The sequence below is a fragment of the Marmota marmota genome, unplaced genomic scaffold, assembly GCF_001458135.2.
Source record: "Marmota marmota marmota unplaced genomic scaffold, marMar, whole genome shotgun sequence".
In the NCBI taxonomy this organism is placed as follows: Eukaryota; Metazoa; Chordata; class Mammalia; order Rodentia; family Sciuridae; genus Marmota; species Marmota marmota.
Genome location: NW_026000102.1, coordinates 1,256,124 through 1,277,253, shown reverse-complemented (window position 1 = coordinate 1,277,253; position 21,130 = coordinate 1,256,124). Strand labels below are relative to the sequence as shown.

Genomic DNA, 21,130 nt, shown 5'->3' with positions numbered 1-21,130 from the left:
AAAAAACAAAAAAAAAAAAAAAAAAAAAAGACAACAAACAACTGCGCGCCATCTTTTATAGCCACTTTTAAAAAATGGCGGAAGCAGCTGCTAGGTGCCATCTCCCCTCGGAAGGAAGGAGCAGGAGAAGCCACAGAGGAAGAGGACTGCTGGATGGAGCACCCTCCCAGCAGAGGGGCTGAACCAAGACTGCGGGGAGCGCAGCGCTCCTGGTGCGGCCTTACCTTGCCAGACACGGCTTGCTTACTGGGGTCAAACTGGGAGGAAGGTTTGGGTTTGCTGTCTCCTGCAAGGTAAGAGATGAGGCCAGCGCTGAGGCAAGGAGCTTAAGACAGGGCCCGCCCGGGGTTCAGACTGCTGGCGGCCAGCCTGCCACCTGCTTTGCGATGACATAAGTTAATGTTTCCAATCGCTGCTGCTGAGACCAGGCTTAGTTCTCACAGACCTGTTTCCAGGCTGTTAGGGGCAGGTGGCTCCTCTGACATCAAGATCCAGCGCCATAGGCAGGGACAGGGGCTCCTGATGAAGTCCCCGTGTGGACTGTCCTGCTCTCTTGCTCCTCCAAGGGCTGTGTTGCCCTGGAGGCAGCTAGAGGGAGCCAGGAGTTTGGGCTTCAGGTGCTTTCAATCAACAATACCTGTGAGTGTGTGTATGTGTGTGTGTTCTGGGCACAAGTGACTGTGAGAAAGGACGAAGCCATTAGTCACACGGAGGGCTGAGAGCTAGTTCTGGGGAAGGGGGCTTCTGGCAGTCACTGGCCACGGCCACGTCCTGGGCAGGGCTTGCTGTGCCTAAACTGTGCCTTCTTCACTGGACAGCTTCCTCCCACCTCGAATGGCCAGATGTCCCAGAGTGGGGCCCCAGTCCTGTCCTCACCAGCAAAAGCCTTGAAGTCCGACTGGCTGTAGTCAAAAGGGGTAAAATCTTTTTCTGAGTCCTTTGGCTTCTTGGAAGTCCTGAGTCGTTTCTTCTCCTGTTTCTGCTCCAGGGTCCTCGGGTCGCTTGTTGTTCGCTCTCTCTTCTTAGCAGCATGCTCTAGCTGCAGGGCGAGCACACCCAGGGAGGGAAGCAGGAAGTGCCTGAGAGGGGAAGACCTGCCGCTTCGGTGACAGGTGAGGAGGGCCTAGAAATGCCTGGGCCACAGGTTGTGGAGTTTGGATTTCTGGGGGAACATCTACACATTACATGATGGGGCACCTTAGGATGGGGCCCAAGTCTAAACACCAGAATCATTTGTTTCATTTTCTTTTCTGCAGTAGACGGAGTGAGCCTACTGCAGAGGGCTCCAGGCATGCCCCCCCAGCCCTCTTCTGTGCTTCCTATGCCCCTATGCACACAGCTCAACGGGACTGGACACAGTATGCTAAACGATTTTTGGCACAAGCTAAGGTTCGAAGGTGTGGAATGTTCCCCTGTGGTGGCGTGTGCCTGCTCAGGGAGTTTGGATTTGGGAGCATTTCAGATTTGGATCAGGTTGGGAGGCTCAATCTCTATCAGCTGGGGACTCAGCTGCCTGTATCATATAAACATGGCTTTGGTGGGGGGAGAGGCCATGGCTGGGTACGAGCAGCCTGGCACTTCAGGACACTCTCACTTGGCCAGTGCCAGCAGGAACAAGTTCCTACCTGGACAGTGATGTCAGTCATTAAGAAAGGTAGGGGTTAGAATTCCAGAGTGCTCTGGGGGGTGGTGAGAATGAAGCATTTCCCGGGGCCACACTGCCACCCACAGAAGGGCCTTCTGGCAGATTTGCTATCAGTAGCAGGAGGCGCCATCTAAGGGAAAGGACAGCATCAACCTGCTTGAGGGGAGATGAGGCAGGCACCAGCTGAAGAGCCAAGGTGCCGGGAGTCACCACTTCCTCTGATGCACAGGGGACCCCTCCTCAGATGATCAGGGAGAGCCTGACCGCAACAGGGCGTCCTGTTTCTCACAGGTAAGAGAAGCCAGCACATACCACTGCCTGCTGGCGCACAGAGGTGGCCTGCTCCGCTGCGGCTTTGTACTCTTCCTTTGCCTGTTCCCGGGCGGCTGCAAGAAAGAACAGTCCGTGGAGCTGCCAACCCGGAGCCAGCTCTCCAGCCCTGGCGGTGAGCACAGCTGCCCTCCTGCCCACTGGCTCCTGCAGCGGGCTCAGCTTGGCTGATCTCACCTGCACCTGGGCGCTCAATCCCATGTTCCCACCTGCCTGCTCCTCTCCCATAAACCCAGGCCAAATACCCAGCAGTGTCCCTGACACCTCCCTGAGGATGCTGGGTAGGATCACAGCCCTCTGTCAGGGCCAGAACCAAAACCTCCTCTCTTGAACCAACTCCTCTGCTGTCTTCATCTTTCCAACTGCTCAGGACAAAACCCTCTGGCATCTAAGGCTCCTCCTTCCTGTCACCTGCCACATCCAACTCACTGCCAAAGGCTGAGTTTCTGCTATGGGGCATATCGGGGTCCAAACAACCCCTCCCCTCCTGCTCACCTGGTCCCTGGGTGTCTCCCAGCAGGTCCCGCCTTCCCTCTACAACCCACTGCAACATGACAGCCCGAGGGACCTGCGACACAGAAGCCCCTCTGCTGCTTCCCAACCCACTCAGGGTGAAAGCGGGTCTTTCCCATGCCCTGCCTGGGGTCCCGTCTTCCGTCCCTCTTCCCAGCCTCTGTGCTGCTGCTATGGGCAGCCTTGGCACTCCTTGAGAATGCTCAGGAAGCTGCCACCTGGGCCCTGGGACTCGCTGCGAGGTCAAGGTTGGTCCAGACCCTCCTCCCCTAATCGCTCCAGGACTTGGCTCAATGTCACGTTGGTTAGGCTGCCTGCTCCAGCCACGGCCCAGTGGCGACGGCACCACTTTCCTCGCCTCTCCCGCAGGCACCTCCGTGCTTTCCCCAGAACACACATTTGCTGTCTACTGTCCATCCTGCCGAGGCAGGCTGCCTGAGGCGGGGCTGGGCCTGTCGTGGTCACTGTTCTTTCACACTTTGTGAAACGACTGAGTCAAGTGCCTGACGTGCGAGGGCTGTCCTTATCAAACACTGCGTTTACAAGGAAGTGAGGCTACCTGTTTGCTCAGCTGCCTTCTTCTTGGCAGTTTCTTTAGGTTCTTTTTGTACCTGAACCTGGCTGGCCAGCTTCCAACGGTTGCTGATCTATAATGAAAACAGACAAGGCAAAAACACTCCCAGCGCAGCCATCTCAGAGCGCCTCCTCCACGAGGCAGGGGCGGGCACGCTGACCTACCAGCGCCACTCGTTCCAAGTCAGAAGTTCCCCATCCAAGGACACAAAAACCAAGTTTCCTGCTGGCCTTTATTTATAAGATCCTTATTGACAAGGACAAAGTGCAACTGCATCCCCGGCGCTAGGCTAGAGGCTGCACACCCAGCAGCTCCTTCAATGCCTTCGTCACACTGGGACAGAGCTACCGTCACCACCATCCCTTCAGAGGCAAGGGAACAGGCCTGGGAGGCTCTGTGCCTTGGGAGGGACGTGATTAGGGAGTGGTGGAGCTGGGAGTCAAGGCAAGTCCCGCTGTTCTGTGTGACCTGCTGTCAGCTGTGGTGCTGGAACACATCTGGGTGATGCCACACAAGGGCAGCAAGCACAGACAGCTGCTCGTGCCACAATTAGCAGGGAGAAGGGAGAAGGCACAGCTCGACCTGACCCCCAACTCCAACACCAGCAGGTGGACCCTTGGCACCACGGCCAAGACCTGTCAGGGAGTCACCTGCTGACATCTGTGCTGCCAAGGGGGGCCCTGGGCTTTGCTGTGAGAGTGGAGCTTCCGCAGGGAGAAGGGGCTTTCAGTTAATGTGTCCCTGGCGGGGGCCCAGCACAAGGGCTCGTATTCACAATGCTGCTAAACACACCAAACAGTGGAGGCAGGGGGTCTGAAAGCTTCAGCTGCGCTCTAAGAGCTGAGAGTGACACACAGTGCAAAACTGCATCAAGCTGCACGTTAATGCTGTGCACACTTTTTACATTTTAAATCTCAGTTACGAACACCACAAGACAAAATCTTTTCTTGCAATGCTGGGGATGGAACCTCGGCCTCCCACATGCCAGGAGCCACAGACCAGTCCAAAACCTGTTTCTTAAAAGGTTTCCAAGTGTTTTGGAGAGCCTGAAATTCTGCCTGAAGTCTACCTCTTGAAGCTTCTCTTCCTAGAAGCAATGCTTAGACAGAAAGGGCTTTTGCACCCACAGAAGATCACAAGCCCATCCACATGGAACCTCTCTAAAACAGAAACCTAGTTTAAATAATTAAGAAGTCCCCTTTCTTTGTGAATTGCACTTAGAAAAGGTGCCGAATCCACTTACTTCATAGATCTTCGAGGACGGATCGAGCTTTGCTGCCTGAGAGATGTGGCCCCGGTGCTCTAGCGAAGGCAGGAACTGTGGAAAGGGAGACAGTTGTGGGAACTGCTGGGAGATGGCACGTGGGCCCAGTCAGGGTGCTCACAGGACGGTTGCTGGGGTCACTTAGAAGGCCTTAACTCATAGTCCCAGCCAGGACGCTGAGGACAAGTGACACACTGGACTCACAGGCTTCCCTCCCCAGAGATCCGCTGTTTCTTTTCAGGTAAAAGGCACACCAGCCGGGAGCACACAGGCCAGGACTCACCATCCTAAATGGGTTTTCAAAGGACTCCATTATGTTCTGGGCTTTTTTCTGAGCAACTGTTAATGGACTCTTTCCATTTTCCTCAGCAGTAGGTTCCTACAGGGACAGACAAAACTCCAATCACTTATAACCATGACCATATGTGACATCAGGATGCAAACAAGAGAAAAAGAACAACAGTGACATTAGTAATAGCAGCTAGTCCTTAAGCCTTCCTGTGTACAAGGCCCTGTGCCTGTAACAGCACCTCATAGGGCTGCAAAACTAATCTGTTGACTTGATAAATTCTCCGTGTCCCCACAACCTATGAGGCACAAGGTACTGCTCTCGTCTCGCAGCCTCTCACTGAGGCTTGGAGCAGCTACAGAAGTCTTCCAGAGCCTTGTGGTTAGCAGTGGCAAGACAAAGATTTAACCCGACACCTGCCTGGCCCGAAAGCTTAAAGGCTTTTTTTCTGTGTAGTACTTGGGGATTGGACCCAGGGGTCCTCTACAACTGAGCCAAATGTCTAGTCCTCTGTTTTTTTTTTAATCTTTATTTTTATGTGTTGCTGAGGATCGAACCCAAAGCCTCACACATGCAAGGCAAGCGCTCTATTGCTGAGCCCCAGCCCCAGCCCTCTCTAGTCTTCTTTACTTTTTTGAGACAAGGTCTGGCTAAATTGGTGAGGCTGGCCTTTGAACTTGTGATGCTCCTGCCTCAGCCTCCCCAGTTGCAAGGATTACAGGTGTGCATCCGCAGGCCGGGCCGGAGGTATTTACTGACATAGGAAAGGTAATTATGGATCTTTATGGGAAATCAATTAAATTATGCTCCCTGTTCTGCGGAGTCAAGGGAGACCACAGCCCCTTCTGACTAAACAGCACTTCCATGTCAATGCAGCCTAGAATCTGTGCTCATGCTCACTGCTGAGCCTCCGGACGGCTGATGCTACCTTGTGGTCAACTGAAGCTCCTAGGCTTCCCCGCCCTCTTCTGCAGTGCTGGGAACTGAACCCAGGGCTGAGCATGTGCTCTGCAACTGAGCTACATCCCAGCCTGACTCTTTTCCCATGAGCTGCCAAAGCGAGATCCCATCTAAATTCATGTAATTACGTTAAAAAGGAAGTGAAGTTCAAGGTAGTACATTTTACAAGAGACATTTCATCTTGGCTTTGTCCAACATTCTGGCATGAAGGGGTGACTACAAATTTACTCCTGTAACCTCCTATACTACTTAGTTTTTGTCATCTGAACATTTGGCAAGCTTGATGACTGTCTTTCCAACAGGCAAGATTCTTCTCAGTTCTTTCTTTCTGAAAAATCTCTTGTTCCCAGTACTCCACCTGCTATGGTGCCCAGAGTTGCCCCTGCATGTTCTGCTCTTATCTCTGGTTTTTTGAACACTCACCCATCCTGACCAGCTCATGTACTCAGCCTTCCTTTTGTGAGGAACCTGGATCTCCAATCACTGGTGGAAACAAGGAGCCCAGGGGTGTGAGCAGGAAGGCTCTGTCACAGCTCAACATGTTCTGGGAACAGGGCCCTCCCCAGGTGAGTGACACGGAGTCTCCAAAACAGTGTCACTAACTGCTATGACCACTCCACAGACCTGCCTTGGCTGCACCTCACTTCTCAGGAACCACAGTGCAAACCATTGGCAAAGTCTGTTCTTCTTGGAGAGTACAGTGCTGGGCACAGGCAGGAAGGTGCACACAGCACAGACTCCATATTTGATTAGACAGACAGTGAGTTGGATGTGGCAGGTGACAGGAAGGAGGAGCCTTGGATGCCAGAGGGTTTTGTCCTGAGCAGTTGGAAAGATGGAGATGGCAGAGAAGCTGGTTCAAGGGAGGAGGTTTTGGCTCTGGCCTTGACAGAGGGCTGTGATCCTACTCGGCATCCTCAGGGAGGTGTTAGGGACACTGCTGGGTATTTGGCCTGGGTTCATGTCAGGTGGGAACATGGGATTGAGCAGATCAATGAAATGCATCTTTTAATCCAGTAGGCTTGAGAGATGCCCCTGCTCAAGACATCGAGATGGACAGTCCCTGTTGGTGGCTGTGTCTGAAAGCTCTGCATCTGTCACCTCAGCCACACCCTCCCCCCTACTGGGCAGCTTTCCCTTGAGGGGAAGCCCGGGCGTGTCCTGCAGATGACCTCCCTGGAGCGTTGTCTCCCTGCACCTCTCCTTCCGCTGCAGTTTCACTCTGGTGTTAGTCTCCCAGGTGTGTGAATGCTCCTGGCAGACAGCCTGCTGGACGAACCCCACAATACCCACAAAGCTACCTCACCTCACCGGAGCTTCCTGTTACTCACATTAAACAATGTGATGACGGCTGTGGCGAGAAGGCATTTGGTATCCAGCAAGGTCTCCTCTTTTTGGTTAGTGAAGAGGTCCGACTGTTTCTGAGCTGGCACAGACCCTAGCCGCATGAAGTCAGGAAGGTCAAAGCCCGTGGCCTGAAGCAGAGTGGCTCTGAGCCGTGCCAACCCCACTCTTCCTGAGCCCAGGGGTTTCTACTTACTGGCAGTGGGGGTGACTGGGTAGCCATCTGGAGTGGCATGGGAACAGTCATGAGGGCCAAAGAGAACATTCTCCAACCTCTGCATCAAAACAAAACCAGCAGGCCACACGTAAATCTTGGAAGCAGCAGGAGCTGGCCCGTAAGGTTTGTGTACATGGACTCTGATGGCTGTCCCCTCCACCCACCACGGGGACAGAGGCAATGACACTCCACCTCGACACTGGGCAGCGGCCCGCTCTTCTTCACTCCAGCTGCTGCTTCAGACTAAGGAGGAAAGACAAGGGGCAGTGAGGGAGGCTGCATAAGCTTGAGGACACGTCTCCCCGCAGACTGTGGTTCCCGGGGACGTGTTTCTCTAGAACCCAGAAAGACTGCTGCGTCCTCATCCCTCCCAGTGCCTGGCACTACAGATATCTGGTGCTCAGGAATTGTGCAATCAAAGAACTGAGCTCTTTATCACGATGAGGCACCACAGGAAAGATTCCAAACAGCCTGCAAGAGTGTCTTCTGTAGCGGTCTGGGGCTCCCTCTACTTAGACAAACTGCAGAGCTAAGAAAGACATTTATATTCTTTCTTGAGGTGCTGGGGATGGAACCCAGGGCCTTGTACCTGCTAAGCAACCACTCGACCATGAGCCACAGCCCCTGGCCCTCAGAAAGACATTTTAACATGACAAGTGCCAATGTGTTCATGTTCAGATTCTTCTTTGATTTTCAGTCTTTCTGGGCCAATTATCTTTCAAAAAAACTACCACATGCTGCTATTACTACTGAGCCAACACATTGAAAACTGTCCCAGTATTATAAACCAAGAGAACGCATGCTGTTTTATGGAATGATTTGCTGCCCAACCACATAATGGAAGGTAAAGCCAATTAAGAAGGTGAAACAAGGGCTGGGATTGTGGCTCAGCGGTAAAGCGCTCGCCTAACACGGGCGGGACCCGGGTTCGATCCTCAGCACCGCATAAAAATAAAGGCATTGTCCATCTACATCTAAAAAATAAATAAATAAATATTAAAAAAAAAAAAAGGTGAAACAAAAAGCCTCAAATCAAGACATGCTGTCATGTCTCCAGGACCCACGAGACATGCTCATGTCCCTACTCCTGTGCACTTTGCACTTCACCATCCTGTGGATACCTGTGTTGCAGGGGCCGTGTCACTTTCCCCGAGTCTGTCTAAACTTCAGCCTCTCCTTCACATATATTCTTTTTCTGAATCTCCGATTTTTTTTCTTTTTCTTTCTTTTTTTTTTTTTTTTTTGCTGTGCTGGGGATGAAACCCAGGGCCTTACACATGCTGGCCAAGTGCTCTTCCACCAAGCTCTACCCTCGCCCTAAATTCCCACTTCCTACCTTCCCAATCACCTAGGTTTTGAATGTGGAGAAAATGGTCTTGGATTCCACCTTCATCAGGCCCCAAATTCAGTTTAGGTAACAGGTCTACATACTTCATGTTGAAGAAAAACTGGCACCTGTTACAAAGTCCCTCTGATCTTTCGTTCTGGTACCCCCTATATCTGTTCTTTCCATTCCGTGACAACCACACACTCTCAGAGCACTCTCAAGACTTAACATCTGGGCCATTGCTGGGCTTCCAACATGAGCTCCCTGTACTGAGATCCTCACCTCATCACATTCTGCCAGATTAACTGCCTTACAACAACAGCTAATTAGCCCAGCCACTAGATGCTACTGGCTGTCAGATCAGCAAAGATAATGTCATAAAATGATCAGGATGAATTTTAGCTCCTTTTTAATATGTGTGGTATTGGGAAGAATTTTATCTTTCAACTATCATAAAGTAACGCACAGGTTGGGCGTGAAGTTCAGTGGTAGAGTGCTTGTCTAGCATGTGTAAGGTTCTGGTTGACCCCCAGCACCACAAACATGAAAAAAAAAAAAAAAAAAGGCAGCTAAATCCAAAAGGACACACCTACTTCCAAGAGTTAGCAGGATGAACAACCTGTTGAGTTGGGATTCTTACCTTGAGCAGGGGCATCTCTCGAGCCTGCTGGATTAAAAGATGCATTTCATTGATCTGCTGTCGTACAAGAGGCGGTACTGGGTTGCAGCAAGCTATGATGCCCTGCGGTTCCCTGAAGACAAGGGAGAACATGCTCAACTCACTTTAGAAACAATCCTTAGTGACTTCCCAAGAGAATAATGACTGGGAAAAGCCAGGGTCCATGGCTAAGCTAAAGAACCAGAAGAGAGATGACAGGAAGGCAGCCAGGCCAATGCTTACATTAGGCCCTCTCTGGCCTGAGTCCACACACGGGAGAGCTGGAAACAGACACCCTGGCACTGCTGGTTCTCAGCTCTACAGGATGCGCAACAGATTGGATTCTGATTCTTACTCATACTTCAAGTGACATTACAAAATGCTCAAAATCATGAGGTCTTGCAGGCACATGGTGCACAACTATATATAATCCCAGCAATTTAAGAGGCTGAGACCCTAAACAACTTAGTAAGACCCTGTCTTAAAATACAAAATAAAAAGGTCTGGGGATGTGGCTCAGTGGTAAAGTGTTCCTAGGTTCAATCCTTGTATAAAACAAAACAACAACAACACAAAAAAACCTAAAAACATGAGGTCTTTTTTTTTTTTTTTTGGTTATCAGGGATTGAATCCACGGTTGTTTAACCATTGAGCCACATCCCCAGCATCCGCCACTTTTAAAGTTTTTAAAAATATATTATTTAGTTGTAGACAGACATAATACCTTTATTTTATTTATTAATTTTTATGTGGTGCTGAGAATTGAACCCCACGCCTTATGTGTTATGTTTTATTTTGAGACAGGGTCTTGTTAAGTTGCTTAGAATCTGGCTAAGTTGCTCAGGCTGGCCTAGAAATTGTGATCCTCCTGCCTCAGCCTTCTGAGTAGCTGGGATTACAGGTGTATGCCACCATGACCGGCTATGAGGTGTTAGTTTGGAAGAAAGTACATCTGAGAAAATCAGATTTTTTTCTTTCTCTGTAAGTGGCTGCTGTAGCTGCCAGAGACTCAAACACAACGTAAGACATAATTATTAAAACATTCCAGTTTAGAAGTTTTAGTTCTTACATGGCAGCTCTTGGGCAGTAATTTTCCATTTCTTGGACTTGCTACCTTCTGAATTTAGTACACTAATCTGAGTAAATAGCTTTGCGTTAGAGTAATCAAGAAGCCCAACTCTGAAGGACACGTGGTCTGAGACAGTTGGAACACATTCACAAGCCCAGACTCACTTAGGCAGTTCTTCGGCTATCTTCAGCATCATGTGGTTCGGCAGTACGTATCTGGAATAGAACACATGGGATAACATAAAAATTCAGCTAGTAAGTTCCATTTGATGCTGGGGACATGACACAGGGGCAGAGTGCTTGCCCAGCATGTGCAAAACACACACACACACACACACACACACACACACAGCTATAACACAGAGGCAAAAACCAGCCTTCACAGTAGAAGAAAGAAAAAAAAAAGAAAGAAAAAAAAAAAAAAAAGTCCAGGTGGATGTGGAGGCTCACATCACACCCCTTCAGACCCGTGGGGCTGAAGCAGGGTGAATGCAAGGCCACCTGGGCAACTTGGCGAGAACCTGTCTCAAAAGAGTAAATAAAGACTGCTGTGGATGTAGCTTAGTATTGTGGAGTGCTCCTGGGTTCCATCCCAGGGCTACAAAGTCCCTTTCCTGTCAGACAAGCCCGGCCTAGAAGAAAGGATTAAAGGACTCTGGATTCCCTTACCCGTAACTTTCATCCTCCCTTCGAGCTGTTTTATCCCTCCAAGCAAAAAGCAGCTGGAAAGCTGTCAACTGCTGCGAGTTGAGATGCTTCTTTTGCTTCCGATACAGTTCAAGGTAGGACTCATCAGTGAAGATAGGTTTGACAAATTTCTACAGAATGTTAAATATGCAAGATCAATAGATTGAAAATTGTGCCCTGGGCTCTTGAAAATGTTTGGCTCTTTTCACAGATGTGAAGAACAAAAGTGAGAACTAGATCCTAATCAGAAGTGAGCGCTGACTGTGGGGCTTGTGTGGGCCTGGTGAGGCTGTACCTTGAGGCAGATGTCCCTGCTCCGCTGCCACACCACCTGCAACTGGACGGGCTGGTCTCCACCTCGCTCCCACAGCTCTACCCTCATTCTGTCGTAGATGTAGAGCAAGTAATGGGTGTCGTCCCGGGCATAGCTGAGCATTTCTTCAGGCAGAGGGCTAGAATTGAAACACAGGGCTTGGTTCTGATTACTGCCCCAGGGACAGCAATCCACTCTGTCTACTCACCGGATGCTAGGGCTTTCTTGAACCCTTCTGGTTTCAAAGAGTCTTTTAAAGCCAGTTATTATGGTCATACCAACATTTCTTGCATTGGTTTTTTTTTTTTTGGTACTAGGAATTGAACCCAGGGACACTTAACCACTAAGCCATATACATCCCCAGCTCTTTTTTGTATTTTATTTAGAGATAGGGTCTCACTAAGTTGCTTAGGGCCTAAGTTGCTGAAGCTGGCATTGAACTTGTGATCCTCCTGCCTCAGCCTCCTGAGCTGCTGGATTACAGGTGTGTGCCACTGTGCCCAGCCTCATTTCCTGCATCTTAATATGACATACCTTTACTTTAACAGTCAGGTGGAAAGGGAGGCAGCCCTAAGGTGACTCTCCAGCTGTATGTCCTCCTGAACCTAATAGTCTTTTTAAATATATATTTTTTTGTCCTGGAGATTGAATCAAGGGATACTTAACCACCAAGCCATATCCCTAGCCCTTTTATTTTTTGAGACAGGGCCTTACTAAATTGTATCCTCTTACCTCAGCCTCCTAAGTAGCTGGAATTACAGGTGATGCCATCACCAGACCATATATGAACTTTTTTTTTTTTTTTTAGATTTTAATATTTATTTTTTAGTTTTCGGCAGACACAACATCTTTTGTTTGTATGTGGTGCTGAGGATCGAACCCGGGCCGCATGCATGCCAGACGAGCGCGCTACCGCTTGAGCCACATCCCCAGCCCCCATATGTGAACTTTGTTGGTCCAAATAAATTTGGTTAATATTTAGAAATTCACATATGTTGAAATGGAGAGAAGCTCAGAGGCATCTTACAAGGCATGGTACCTCAGGGAGGTAGCCAGCCATGATCAAACTTGGGGCTAAGGTTTCCAGAAAGCAGGGTAAAACTGCTACAACCCTGTGCTACTAAATCAACTGCGCACCTGAGCCTTCTCTCACCTCAGGAGATAACTCATCCCTGCTAGAGCCAGCAGAGTTGCAAACAAGGCAGACTGGCACTGGTCAATGCTGACAAGGCATGCTTCTTTTTTCAATCACTACTTCCAAGAAGCAGAGTGTAACAACCAACCTGACATAAACTCTACATTACCATCCTAAACTTTTCTATTGCTTTTGTGTTGCAAAAAACTCCCAGGAAAAGTCTAATACACTCATTTGAAATAAAGCAGTAACCTGAACATATTCTTCCCGGCAAGAGGTTAGTGGACCCCAGGCCTGGCTCTTGCCACCCACACTTCCTGCCAGGTGGCCAGGTGCAAACTAACCGTATCCTCCAGTCAGCTAGCTGGTACTGCTTGTTTGATTCCACGTTGCAGTAGAGTTTCAGCAGGTGATCGAGCGAGTGCCTGCCCAGGTTAAGAAGGCGTGCTGCCTGGTGGGTATCAAACATGTTCACTACGTATAGCCCAAAGTCTTTCTGTAGCCACTCAATGTCGGAATCGGCACCATGGAAGACCTGAAAACAAAACCAACGCCATGTGATACACCAGCAGAAGCCCCTTGTCTCTGAAGACAAAGCTGCCTCAAGGCCATCAGCGCCTGGGATTGGAGGCCAGCCTGGAGATGAAGATGCATATGGTTTTAAATGCTTCCTTTAATTTGGGGCCCAGCCTTTGTCTGTACTTCTATTATACAAGGTTACAGGCTGAAGCAGCTCTATTGGCTCTAAGCAAGTCCTCAAGTCCACGCAATCCTGATGGATTAGGCTCTTGGCTGCAGCTGCTAACATGACCTTTATGGCTCCAAGTGGCAGCAAGCTAGAGACAAGCAGTTAGCATGTGCAGGGCAGGAAATGACACGATTTATTTTAACCGTGTGCTCTAGGTGAAAGACTGCAACCCCACCTCACATGCTGGAGCTGGAGAGGGCCGGCTGACCTTAACGATAGCTGGGTCTGTGAGGCTCTCATTGAGGATATACATGTCACTGCGAAGCTCCAGGGTGTCCACGATGAAGTCTTCTGTTCGGGTGGAAATCTGCATCAGGCAGGTGAGTCCCAGGAAGCTCCTGTAAGAGTGGTGCTAAGACAGAGAGGGAGGGGACGGGAGGATGGTATCCGCTAGCCTTTCCTTTACCAACTGTTTTATCTATTAACTTATATTTGGTGCTGAGGAATGCTAATCAGCATGTGCTCTACCACTGAGTTATGCCCCAGCTCCTCCTCCACCAATTTTGAAATCAATTATACAGCAGCAAAAAATTCCATTAAAATTTGTGCTAATTTCCTAAAATGTAAATTCCCGAAAATGTAAAATTTCACTCAAGGGTCAATTACAAGATACCTCTAAGTCTACAGCAAATTCTTGACAATTCAAGAGTTTTTCGTTGAGTTCCACAAGTTTGTCCAGGGAGGATACAAAATGGCAGGGTGTTTCTTCTACAGGTCTGTACAACTGGAGCAAGTACAGTGAGAAAAAGAAAAGAATATTAAAACCACCCTCACTAAAATACCAAGCAAACCATGAGTCCAAGCAGTGGCCTAAACTCCCTACTTTAAACTTATTAAAGGAAAGTCAAAATTAGATCAAATAATCTGCTTTGACTCTTCTTCCCAGGACCCTCTGACACCACTATAACTGGGCACTAACCTGGGGTTGTGGCTTCTGAAGCACTGACTCTGGGGGTGTGAAGTGATCTAGTTCATATTGATAAGGATGTGCAAACCTAATCAATAAAACAAAAAGAAACCATTTGATTAAATCCATCAGTCAAAGGAAAAGCTGTTCTGATACTACATGTAAAAACAAGTGAGAACCAAGCATTGTGAAACTACCTTCCCTTTGCAAAAGCATCATTGGTGCAGTGATAATTCATGAGCATCAAATAAATAAGGCAATGTGTGATGGCCCTGACCACAGGACAATTTGTCTGTTTCTTCAGGGAGAGTTGAAGAACCAAGACTTGACCAACATGTGAGTACTTTCTTGCAAACACTGGATGGTTGGTGTTGTAGATGACACAAAAATGAAAAATACATAATTCCTTATGGTTTGGAAAAATAAACTGATGAAGTTGAGAGAGAGTGGGGCAAATATTCTGGTTGACCATGGGCTAAATGTTTTTTCCCTTCTTCTCTCATGTATTTGCATAAACACCCCAAGCCTGTGGTGAGTTTGAGGGCAGAGTTACCTTTCATCCCCTCTATTTCTCCAGCACTTAGTCTGGCCTCATAGTGCAGAGAGGGGGCAAGGAATGAATGTAAACAGCCCCTGGCTATGTGTGAGAAAGAGGCCAAAGCCAACTTCATTATGCCAAAGTCCATATGTCTATTCTCTCTCCCTTTTTTGAGATGGGATCTTTTTAATGTTGCCTGGGCTGGTTTCAAGCTCAGGGGCTCAAGTGACCCTCCCAAGTAGCTGGAACTATAAGTGTGCACCTTCTTGCTGTGTTTTTGATGCTGGAGACTGAACCCAGGGCCTTGCACATGCGAGGCACACACTGCCACTAAGCAGCATTCCTGCCCATTTATCTATTTGAAGTGAAGTTTTCGCAACATGCTAATGCTGCCAGTGAACAACCCTATTCTTTGCCTCACCTTAAGGTGAATCCCTCCTGTGAAAAAGCAGGGCAGCATGGGGGAAAGGCAACTTGAAGAAAATGGGGGTTTACAGTTCTAGTCTCGGGGAAGTCAGCATCTCTAATATCGTAGCAAATGGGAGCTAGAGTACCTGCCACTGCTTGGTACCTGGTGAGGGTTACCTGGGACAGTGCTGTGTTGGTCTCTGTGAACACAAACAGGATGCTCAGTTGCTAATATTCGTGTGAGAATGAGGCAAAAACCACCTGTTTGACTTTTTCACATACACATTTTATAAAAGTGAAACCAAGTGAAAATGAAGCAAAAATTTGAGTAGAAGGTTTAGACACAGGCAATCTCTTACATGTCCTGCTCAACCTGCTGGGTTCGCTGCTGATGGATGAAATCCGCCAGGGCAGGGGGTACATCCAAGTCCTCAGGACGGTCCTGGGGGCGTTCCCGCCGTTCTTTAGAAAGAGCTGGAGACCCAAGCATGACAAAAACACCATCACAAAGGGACACACACCTTAAAGTCTTTTCTAGCTTTCTGGGTATCACTGACTCCCTCTGAAGAAAGGAAGGCAGAGAGACCTTCACCCCTTTGCTGCCTTTGGCATCAGACGGAAGAGAAGATTCACACACAGCAGCATGTGCAATACTCACGTGGAGGGAGCGGCTTCTGAGCATTGGGCTTGACGAAGATCTTAGGAAGAAATGGAGTGTTGGAATTGTCAATCTTCTCTCGAAACTTGAGTTGAGGTCGGATAATGTTTTTTGCATGAAGTAGTCGAAAAGTTTCAGATTTTGCTTTCCTGCCATATTCTCCTGCCTGTGATCAATGCATACAAATGTCTTATGCCACAGCAACCTGATGAGTTAGAAAAGCAAACTATAACCAGGCATGGTAGTGCATGCTTATAATGCCAGTGACTTGGGAGGCTAAGGCAAGAGGAAGGCTGATCCTGAGGAGGATCCTAAGTTTAAGGCTAGCCTTGGCAACTTTGTAAGATCCTATCTTACAATTTTAATAACAGATAAAAAGGACTAGGGGTGCAGCTCAGTGGTAGTACATCCCCTGCATTCAATCTTTAGTACCAGGAAAAAAAAAAATAAATAAAAAGTAAATTCCAGTTGATGGTCTTCCAAGGAGATAAAAACATTTTGAGAGCTACTCATTTCATTTAGAATGTCTGTGCATGGGAGACTAGGAGTGCAAAGTGGAAGGGGTGGAGTCAGGCTCTGTATATTTATGAGAACAAGCTAAATGAGGCAGTGCCAGCTCTGCCCAGCAAGTCAGAAGTACACATTCGAGTGGGCGAGAGCCCTATGGAAAAGCTTCCACGAAGGCCCTCGTCAAAACTGAAAAGATGCCCTCACCTTCCGGTTCCAGCTGGACACTATTGTTTTGGGGACCTGTAGTCCTGCAGGGAGGACAGGTTGTTGATGCTTATTCACACCTGATGCTTCATCCAGCAAAATACCCTAAGAGCAAATGAGATATTAGGTTAGTATCTTCTTTTTGAGGTTAGCAAAGTTAATTCCCTGACATTTTTAAGAAATTTATTTGCAGAATTATGTGAGAGAATATGTACATATCAATGCACATATGAAAACATACCTTAAGTATATGCAGTTTTTATTTGTCAATCAAAAAATAACCTTTTTTTTTGGCCACAGTGCACACCTATAATCCAAGCAACTTGGGAGGTATAGGCAGAAGGATCACAAGCTTGAGGCCAGCCTTAGCAACTTAGTGAAACTTTTTAAAATTTTTTTATTTAGTTATAGATGGACACAATACCTTTATCTTATTTATTTATTTTTATGTGGTGCTGAGGATTGAACCCAGGTACCTCAGATGTACTAGGCAAGTGCTCTACCACTAAGCCACAATCCTAGCCCAGAGACATTTTTTTTTTTTTTAAAGTAAAAAAGGTTGATGATGGCCAGGTGCAGTGGCGCATACTTATAATCCCAGCAGCTTGGGAGGCTGAGGCAGAAGGATTGCGAGTTCAAAGTCAGCCTCAGCAACTTAGCGAGGCACTTAGCAACACAGCAAGAACTTATCTCTAAATAAAATATGAAAAAGGGGTGGGGACATGGCTCAGTGGTTGAGCACCCCTGAGTTCAATTCTCAGTACCAAACCAAACCAAAAAACGTTGATGATGTAGCTCAGTGGTAAAGTTAGGGAGTTGGGGTTGTGGTTCAGAAGTAGAGCACTTGCCTTACACCCTCCATGCACACACACATGCGAATACACACACACAAATGTGCATCACTGTGTGAGAGGTGGGGTGATTAGGGAGTTACACCAAGCAACTGAAGCATTATATGTTCACAGACAGGTAGGGCAGTAATTACTAACTCCTGACCTGATTGACCCTCTATAACTATGAACTTGGCTGAATGTCCAAATATGTTTTTACAATGTAATGTGGCCACTAAAATAAAAATAGAAGACTGTGTCTGTTAAATAAAGAAGTATAGGTGTAGGGTGTAGCTCAGTGGTATAGCACTTGCCTAGCATGCACACAACCCTGGGTTTTGTTCCCAGTACAGGGCCGTGGTGAGTGCCAGGGGAAGTACACTAGTTAGAATGAGAATAACGGTAGCCTGTCTAGTGTGTACAAACAGGTGTGGAAAATCAGATTGTGCACTATTAAAAGAAATGCACCCACGTGACAGATGATAGTATGGCAGGACCTAAAGTCATAAAACATGAGACTCCTCTAAAAGATTGTGGGCATTTAGGCTGGGAAGAGATGACCTCCTGAGACAGGCGAGCAGGATGTCAATATCTCCAGGGCTGTCACTAGTTGAAGGTTAGACTTACTTGGATGATCTGTGAGTATTTCTATAAATAATGCTCTCCTGTGTTTTTTGAAATAAATTGATAGTGACCTAGATAGATATGAATCTCCTTTCAATTCTGCAGGTTGGGGTCTTAGAGGTAGATTGTGAAAAACAACAAAAAAGAACTAAATTTTGGCTGGGCTGGTACAGAGGCTGCCTCTCTTGCAATACAAACAGAATTTGCAAATCAGAAAAATGGATTCATAGACATTTAAAAAAAAAACAAAGAGGCTTCCCCAGGGAGTGATTTTTTCTTTCTTTTTTTAAAGCCAGTGATATATATTTTTTTTAAATATTTATTTATTTATTTTTTAGTTTTTGGCGGACACAACATCTTTGTTTGTATGTGGTGCTGAGGATCAAACCCGGGCCGCACGCATGCCAGGCGAGCGTGCTACCACTTGAGCCACATCCCCAGCCCTAAAGCCAGTGATATATTAAAGACAACTGTTGTTATTTTTGAAGAAAAAGATGCCAATTATCAGAAGGAGAAGTTATTACCTGTACCAAATGCTAAACTCACTTCCTTTTCATTTTCTAAGGTGCCTGGGTTACTCCTTGCTTTCATAAAACACTCTTCATTTGTCAGTGAAGTGTCTGGCAAAGTACTCACCACTCTCTCCAGAATCACATCATTGGTGTCCACTAATAAATCAAACTTGTCCTCCAGCTCAGTCACCTTGCTCCGATCCTTAATGTTGCTGCGACACCCATGGTACTGCATCACCCTACTCATGCTAAGGAGAGGAAAGCCAAGGTCAGTCTGTGCATCTTTATCTCATGATTTGAAGGAGAAACTTATCTCAAAGCTTCTTACACATGATTTTATTTATATATATATATATTTATATTTATATATGTGTGTGTGTGTGTGTGTGTGTGTACACACTGGGGATTGAACTCAGGGGCACTCAACCACTGAGCCACATCCCCAGCCCTATTTTGTATTTTATTTAGAGACAGGGTCTCACTGAGTTGCTTAGCACCTTGCTTTTGCTGAGGCTGGCTTTGAACTCGCAATCCTCCTGCTACAGCCTCCTGAGCCGCCGGGATTCCAGGCATGTGCCATTGCGCCCAGTCACATGATACTATATTAATAATGTATGCTGTGTTTATTGTTTTAACATGGCAAATGTGAGTTTTTCTAATTTTTCACACAACAGTTAAACAAAATTAATGTTTATGTATTATCTGTCCTAATACACTGATTTTCAAGTTCCATATTAATTCAAAAAGATCTGCTGCCTAAAAGTGCAAAAGTTGATATATTTTTTAAAAGTTAAACTAAGCTGTGTGCAATGGTGCACAATTGTAATTCTAGCTACTCAGAAGTCTGAGACAGAACAAGTTCAAGGCCGGCCTATGCAAGTCAGTAACACCCTATTTCAAAATAAAATAAAATTGAAAAAAAGGCTGGTAATGGAGCTCAGTGGTAAAGCATCTGCCTGACATGCATGAGGCCCCGGGGTTCAATCTCCAGCACCACACACACAAAAAAGTTAAACTAAAAATTATTTCCCTAACGAAAATATACTGTGTCATTTTCACATTTCATCGTTGTTTATTTATTTTTAATACTGGTGTGAGGACTGGAGTCAACCCTCACTCTTTTTTTTTTTTTTTTTAAAGAGAGAGAGAGAGAATTATTTTAATATTCACTTTTTAGTTTTCGGCAGACATAACATCTTTGTTTGTATGTGGTGCTGTGGATCGAACCCGGGCCGCACCCATGCCAGGCGAGCGCGCTACCGCTTGAGCCACATCCCCAGCCCTTCATCGTTGTTTATAGTGCACAAAATTATGATTGAGGAGAAACAAATTTCAGAAAAAAATTATCCATCTCTTTGTTTTCATTTCTTTCATTAATACAAGAAAATACACAGTACTCACCATTGAAGCAACCTGTCTCCTTGTGTCTCACAAAATGCCTGGAAGCCAGGAAAACTTCGATAAAAATCATACTCATCACCAAACTGTGGTAAGCCTCCAGATGCCTTCGTGACTGCCACCACTGATCCAAGAGCGAACTGTCAAAACCCCAAAGATACAGCACATTTAAAACACAGATCATCATTTGCTCAGCAAGTCCCTGTTGGAAGATCTGCCCATACAGCATGTTGTACCAGTACTGAAGAGAAGTGATAGGCATCCAATCTTATCTGCATAATGAATAACCCACTTGGTGCCACTCTACCCCCGGTCCTGTTCTGGGCCATGAGAATTCAATGAACCAAAGAACCCAGTTTGGAGCCAATGTTCCTGAAAGACTGGGGGGGGGGGGGGGGGGCGGTGACAAAACACATACACATACAAGGGCTGGGATATAGCTCAGTGGTAGAAAGCCTGCCTAGCACTGTGAGGCCCAGGGTTCAATCCCTAGTACTGCAAAAACAAAACAACACAAAGCCATATAAAGCCATGTGTCCCTCTGCGTTGTTAGGTGATTTCACCATCACACAGACCAGTATACACACACTAAGACAGCTGTGACGTCACTAGGCTACATAATCTTGTATGTGGACTCTTGCTGACCAAAGACAAAAAATAACATATTTAAAATGGACCAGGTTTGATCTTGGCTCCACCATCTATGATTTGTGATTTTGGTTAAGTTATTCCACTTATTTGGACCTTGGTTTCTTCCTCAGAAAAATGGGCATAATAAAAAGTATCTACCCCACAAGTTGCTGTGAGGATTGAGTGAGTTAATAAAATCACCTCCCACAGCACCTGGCACATCAATGCTATTATTACCCAAGTTCAAATCCATGTGCTCTATACAAGATTTACTGTGCTTCTGTGTTTTTACCTTGACAAACACCTAACATCAACACAAGCGTCCTCCAGACTCGCTCGATGACCGATTTACAACTGGCTCAGTGACTACCAAGCAGCACTCTACTGAAACTCTTGGGTAATGAGAAATGACCCTTCACTGACCAAGGAGGCGGGCGCGTGTAGGCCAAATGTCAGTTTTGTGTACAAACGTCTCCCGCCAGCCAAAAAATGAGAAAGGAAGTGGAAATTAAGTCGCGGTGTGGTAGTGGGTGACGCCCGGGACCACACCTCGCGGTTCGGGGCCTGCTGGGGCCAGGAAGTGCAGTGGACGGTACCGCAGGTCAGACGGCGGAGCGGGGACCGCAGGCCCCGTGGCAAACTTGCCGGGCTGGCAGTGCCGGAAAGGGCCACCCTAAGGCCTAAGCCTGGCCGGAGGTCGGCTCCCACTTGAGCCGCTACACAAGTAACTCCAAGGAGCCCCGCATGCCCACAGGGAGGGCCTCATACTGCGCCCCGGCTCTGGGGCAAGGATGCTGGGGTGACGAGGCGGCACCTCCGAGGGGGCCGCGGGCCCGTGC

At 47.4% G+C, this 21,130-nt stretch overlaps 1 protein-coding gene across 5 annotated transcripts in view; it reads right to left on the bottom strand.

The window, feature by feature from the left end:
- Positions 1 to 21,007, bottom strand: part of Exosc10 (exosome component 10) — a 24,344-nt gene extending 3,337 nt beyond the window's left edge. The window contains exons 1-23 of one of the 5 annotated variants that reach the window (XM_015501299.2): positions 20,841 to 21,007; positions 19,665 to 19,801; positions 18,388 to 18,511; positions 16,298 to 16,402; positions 15,584 to 15,749; positions 15,285 to 15,399; positions 13,992 to 14,067; positions 13,686 to 13,796; positions 13,281 to 13,424; positions 12,669 to 12,859; positions 11,172 to 11,328; positions 10,859 to 11,007; positions 10,355 to 10,405; positions 9,104 to 9,215; positions 7,329 to 7,379; positions 7,116 to 7,194; positions 6,907 to 7,013; positions 4,610 to 4,705; positions 4,306 to 4,380; positions 3,048 to 3,135; positions 1,958 to 2,031; positions 877 to 1,039; positions 225 to 286 (exon numbers count right to left, since the gene is read on the bottom strand). In XM_015501299.2, the coding sequence (XP_015356785.2) occupies positions 225 to 286; positions 877 to 1,039; positions 1,958 to 2,031; positions 3,048 to 3,135; positions 4,306 to 4,380; positions 4,610 to 4,705; positions 6,907 to 7,013; positions 7,116 to 7,194; positions 7,329 to 7,379; positions 9,104 to 9,215; positions 10,355 to 10,405; positions 10,859 to 11,007; positions 11,172 to 11,328; positions 12,669 to 12,859; positions 13,281 to 13,424; positions 13,686 to 13,796; positions 13,992 to 14,067; positions 15,285 to 15,399; positions 15,584 to 15,749; positions 16,298 to 16,402; positions 18,388 to 18,510 (2,295 nt within the window). In that variant the 5' untranslated portion in view covers position 18,511; positions 19,665 to 19,801; positions 20,841 to 21,007. Of the gene's footprint in view, positions 1 to 224; positions 287 to 876; positions 1,040 to 1,647; positions 1,776 to 1,957; positions 2,032 to 3,047; positions 3,136 to 4,305; positions 4,381 to 4,609; positions 4,706 to 6,906; positions 7,014 to 7,115; positions 7,195 to 7,328; positions 7,380 to 9,103; positions 9,216 to 10,354; positions 10,406 to 10,858; positions 11,008 to 11,171; positions 11,329 to 12,668; positions 12,860 to 13,280; positions 13,425 to 13,685; positions 13,797 to 13,991; positions 14,068 to 15,284; positions 15,400 to 15,583; positions 15,750 to 16,297; positions 16,403 to 18,387; positions 18,512 to 19,664; positions 19,802 to 20,583; positions 20,777 to 20,840 lie in introns of those variants that run through there. The other 4 variants (XM_048783611.1, XR_007340772.1, XM_048783610.1 and 1 more) reach the window with 4 other exon arrangements.
- Positions 21,008 to 21,130: the final 123 nt, after the last annotated feature.